The sequence below is a fragment of the Benincasa hispida genome, chromosome 8 (genome assembly GCF_009727055.1).
Source record: "Benincasa hispida cultivar B227 chromosome 8, ASM972705v1, whole genome shotgun sequence".
In the NCBI taxonomy this organism is placed as follows: domain Eukaryota; kingdom Viridiplantae; phylum Streptophyta; class Magnoliopsida; order Cucurbitales; family Cucurbitaceae; genus Benincasa; species Benincasa hispida.
Window position 1 is genome coordinate 6,539,413 of NC_052356.1, and position 5,369 is coordinate 6,544,781.

At 34.4% G+C, this 5,369-nt stretch overlaps 1 protein-coding gene across 1 annotated transcript; it reads left to right on the top strand.

The window, feature by feature from the left end:
• Window positions 1-871: 871 nt before the first annotated feature.
• LOC120084206 lies at window positions 872-4,715 on the top strand. The gene is made up of 6 exons (XM_039040101.1): window positions 872-1,136; window positions 1,512-1,764; window positions 2,934-3,182; window positions 3,276-3,362; window positions 3,485-3,618; window positions 4,187-4,715. The coding sequence occupies exons 2-6, from the start codon at window positions 1,531-1,533 to the stop codon at window positions 4,290-4,292; spliced, it is 810 nt and encodes a 269-aa protein (XP_038896029.1). The 5' UTR covers window positions 872-1,136; window positions 1,512-1,530; the 3' UTR covers window positions 4,293-4,715.
• Window positions 4,716-5,369: the final 654 nt, after the last annotated feature.

A 5,369-nucleotide genomic window follows, 5' to 3' on the forward strand; every position in this document is an offset into this window, starting at 1 on the left:
TGTTATCAACTAGTAGGGATAAAATAGTAAGAAAATATATCAAATAAAGGACTGTTTTTTAAATACAAAAAGCTATTGAAAAATATTTTAAAAAATAACAATGTTTCACTGTCTAAAGATGAGAGAAGTGATAGATACTGATAGATATATAATATTATTTAACAACTTCATTATTCTGCTTTTTGGTGGATGAAGCGAATACGAGAATGTCGGCTTGAGTAATGCAAACATTGATGAGAATCCAATGCCCCGAAAACCTAAGGATTTTTTTTCGCAAGGTTCGTCCACAGAGGGTGAGTCAGGCCTAAGATCAGGCTAAAAGGTGTAGTCAATGAAAAGTTTATGAAGATTCACTCGTTCTTTGTTATTCTATACAAAAATATACTGCCTAATTTATTAATTCGTAGGAAGAGACTGCATTTTTGTATTTGAAAAAAAGTTTTAAGGGAGATTATATCTGAAATAGATGATGGTTGATGGAGTTGGATAGCATACAAAGATTTATCTTCGTAGAAAGGATGATTCAATCCATTGGACAACCACTATGTCTATGTTCTTTCCACAAGAGTAGTTGAGGATTTTATAGAATTTGGAAGTGAGAACTCCTTTATTTGATGTAACTACTTGAGCTAGATGAAAAAAAACTCTCATAGATAGATAGTGATATTTTACTAAATTTAAAAATATTTCTAACAATTTTGTCATTTAAAATAATTATTTTGAAATAAAAAAAATAAAATTATATATTTTTTTAATTTTGACATTTGTGAAAATTATACACGAAAATAATCCGTCGGACACAAGATCCATAAAACATATTAGAAAAATTAATAAATTAGAAAGGGAAAAATCAGCTCAGCTCACACTTCTTTGAGAAAAACAAAACCGAGTGAGGGAGCAGAGCACAGTTTCATGAAATTAAATTAATGAACAAAAGAAAGCGAAAAACCCTAACGACTTCGTAAAATTAAATCACTCTTTTCATCTTCACGCTACTTCTTCTTCTTCACGCCGTCTCCTCTTCTGTTTCAGCAGCTCGGTGCCGCCACCGCCGCCGCCGTCTTTCTTCCGCTCGTTCCGCCGCAGGATCTCACCTAGCGGTTTTGCACTGCTTTCTTACTCCCTTGTTGTTACTGGTATTCTCCCAGTCTCCATTTACGTCTTTCTTCTCACTTGAAAATCACAAATTTATGAAACAATGGAGGAGTTAATTGATTTCTTTTGATAACAAAATTGAGACGTATTTTTTGTTTGGTTGTTCTGATTCGGACATGAATCAGTCATCCTTTTTTTTTTTTTTTTTGTTTGGGTATTCGAATTCCGTGTTTACTGGTGATCTAGAATAAGCTCTGATATTTCCAGCAATCTTGATTAGTGCAATGTGTATTTAGCTACATTATTTATACGCTGCTTCGCTACCATGTTCCTTCTCACCTGCTCGTTTTGTAGCAATTCTATAGAGATTGTTTTATATTACTCAATGCTCATGGACTCTCTGGTGGGTTATGCAGCTGGAAATCTAGAGTGAAAATGCAAGGTTTTCGCAGAATTAATCAATTGGTACGAAGGCAAAGTCCTGATGCTCATTTCAAATTGATAAGAGGTTATCCTCTGAATGGGAATGCTGGCTGTAGCTGCTCGACCCCAATGTTGATGGAAAATAGTTCTGCTATTTCTTGTCTTTTTGGGAATTCATATGTGTCTTTCAGTGGTTCCCTCTTGAGGTCTTTCTCGAGGTTGGGCAATCAAGATCCGGAAGCCTTCGTATGTATTTCTGTTTGTTTAACTATTTTTCACCTTATGGTTGTTTACTAGTATATTTTTTCTTGTGTTGTTTTCAGAGGTTCAATAATTATTCTGTAAATCTACTTTGTTTTTTACATATATAATTAGCGACATTTAGTCTACTTCAAATTACAAACTTTTATGAATTCATTTATTCTCTTAATATCAGTGTCGGCCAACATCTGATTCGTGGTAGGGGAGAAGGAAATATTTATAGTATCTAATCAATTGTGTATGTTATGCACGTGTCTCTAATACTGACCAAGCGTGATTTGTGCTAAATGTCTTATTGCTGTAAAGTAACTTAGAGTATGAGTACATCAACTAGAACTGGCTTCTGAGTTTAATTATGGATCTGAGCCATTTTCTGTGGGAGTGCACATTCGTGAACTACCTTTGGGTGGTGGCAAATTGTTTTTTGGGATTAGTGGGGGATTGGTGTTCTTTGTTGGAGGGAAAATAGTTTTGCATTCCCCTTTTAGGGAGAAGAATGTTGTGGCAAGCAAGCTTCTTTGCTATTTCGTGGAGTATTTGGTTGTAGCATAATAGTAGAATTTTTAGGGACGTGGAGAAATCTAGAGACGTGGTTTTGGGAGTTGGGGAGGTCTAATGCTTCCATTTGGGTTTTGGTCTGGTTCTTTTGGACTAGAGTCTTTTCTGGACTCTTCTTTTTTGGAGGCTTCCCCCCCTCCTTTTGCCTTTATGTTCTTTTGTTTTTTCAATGGAAGTGTTACTATTGTTTGACACTTAGTTATTATGTATTCTATTTCATATTTCCCCTCTCAACAAATTAAGTTTAGAGAACCACCTATTCGTTCTGTAATTAGTCTGTCTGAAATGTAATTGGCTTGCGTCAAGCTGATAAAAATGTGGTTATAGTTCTTTCCTTCTATGATCCTTGCTAATTGGAGAGCCTTTCTGTAATTTCCTTGGCATCTATGGAGATTGGTCATCTTCCTCTTATCTACCCCTTTTCTTTCAATATTACTGAAAAATAGAAAAACTGTCAACTATCCTTGCGTGAAATGTTTTCAGAAATTGTATGAACTTTCTATTGGTTTATGGGTACTCATTGGAAGCAATATCTATTTATTTATGAGTATTTTGTAATGAATCACTTTGTAACGATTTATACAACTATTTAGCAGAAAAATATGAGCTCTCAAATGGAATTTGTGCCTTCGAGAAAGCATGTATCTTCAGTTTGTTCAGCATTCCCAAGTTCTAGGCCACATTTATTTCAGTTGGCAGAGATTGTAGCTCCTTTTTCTAGCAGAGGCATTGCTACGACAAGCTCAATGGAATCAGCTCTACAAGGATCCCCTGCAGTTGATTCTGATATAACTCCTCGCATCAAATTTAAGAGGCTTGATAAAACCTCAAAACACATAATGCAGGTATCCACATTTCTGAGAATTATTGGAAAAGAAGTAATTTCATTCATCTTCCCATCTGTTTGCTTTCAATATATTGTTGTATGTTCCCCACAGATTTTAGATAAGGAAGCTGTTGAGGAGGTAAAAGCACAGAGAGAAATTCCAGATATAAGGCCAGGCTATATTGTGCAGCTCAAAGTGGTAGAGTTAATTTGAAATTATATCATGTTTCATTACTGGTAGATAATGTTCTTATTCTAAAAAGCAGTTAATATATGAGGTTATCGAACAGTTTTCTGGCTTTTGCTGTCATGTGTGAACAGGAAGTACCTGAGAACAAGCGACGTGTCTCAACATTGAAAGGTATTGTAATAGCCAGACGAAATGCTGGTTTAAACACAACTTTTAGATTAAGGAGGCTAGTTGCTGGTGTTGGGATTGAGTCCCTCTTCCCTCTGTAAGTAATGCTGATCTTTTGCTATAATTATTTTCTGCAGAAGTTACATTCCCAATTTCATTGTCTTTGTCCCTGTTCACCTTTGTGATGAAGAACAGAAGAAGCATATAAGTACCTGAGAACAAGCGACCTATCTCATGTTTTATGACAAAGAGTACAATAATAATTTTTGCGAGTTCATGTAGCATCCTATACAAATAAACCACTGTAGGTCATTAGGTCCATTTGTTGGTCTAAACCATGGTAGTCACTTTCCTAGGATTTAGCATTCTACATGTAACCTTGTCAATTAAATGTAGTGAAGTCAAGCTGTTGTCTCGTGAGGATAGTCGAAGTGGCATGCAAGCTAGTCTGAGCACTCACTAATACAAAAAAAGAGAAAAAAACTGATACAGATAAAATAGTACATGGTGAACAATATTCTATTTCAATAACAGAGAAACATGTTGAAGTTGGTGTATATATATATATGGTCTTCCTCTATATAGAAGTTCTTTAAATGTTATTCGCTTCTCTATTTCTGATAGCTTTGTGCTTATGGCTAAAACAAGTGGTTGATGAATGACAGATACTCACCAAACATAAAGGAGATTAAGGTGTTGGACAAGAAGAAAGTGCGCAGAGCTAAGCTTTACTATCTTAGGGACAAAATGAACGCACTTAAGAAGCAGTAGCAAGCTTTCTATTCTATTCAGTGGGATCAGAGATGTATCCGTAACATGGTGCGTTTTAATCCATTTTTAGTGAGAAATCTCATGAGTTTTCACGATTATCTTATCAGTTTTATGCATGGAGGAGGATTGACCCGAGAATCTAGTCGAGCACTTATGTTTGGCCGAAACAAGAATAATAATAAAAAAAAATTCACATCGATTGCCTCAAGAAGAAATGTTCTTTCTTTATATGATTAGTTGCTTAAGCAAACCAGCCATCATTTTATCTTTTTGTTGATTGGTTGCCTGATTTTCCCCCTTCTTTGGAATGTCAAAGAGCTTGCTGATGTTAGGCTGTTTGTAATGTCTGTGGCTGATGAATATTATCATCTTTCTGAATGAAGGATAGATTTATTACTTTATCATTAACAGCGTTTCCACTCCTTCCAAACCTTCCCCTTGCTGTTCTTTATTGTTATTTTTTTTTCCATTTTTTTAATAGAAATAAAAAAATTGTTATTCTTATTTTAGATAGACGAAGTGTAAGGCTCAGGCTGTGAACTGCACTATTGGTTGATAGATTTGTTGGATGAGTTAGATTATATTCTTACCTTATCTATGGAAAAATATCTAGTACTACAGTTGTATGAAAAGGTTTTTTATACTACCTTTCTTCATTACTTGCTTTTTGTAGTATTTAAGAATTGTGTGAGACTCATAAATTAAAGTATTTATCATCAAATGACGTATCAAATTCTAAAGGGTAGTATGCACTATTGTAGTACTAGAAATTTACCAAAAATTTTCTAATTTATCCATGATCAACTATAAACTTTTTTCCTTCCCCTAGTAAAGGGTTTTGATGCTTGCAATCTCAAGTAATTTACACCATACGTGGGTTTATGGCTTGAAGTCGCCTGAGTAAAATTAAGTTATATATTTTTGAAAAATTACACTTTTAGGTTTGTTTGAGGGATTGTAATGGAATGAGTTTGTAATGTAAAATAATTCCAAATCTATGTTTGAATTAAGCATTTTGGATTTGATTTGTAATACCAAACTCATTCGTTTCCATAGTTTTTAACCAAATTCATTTTT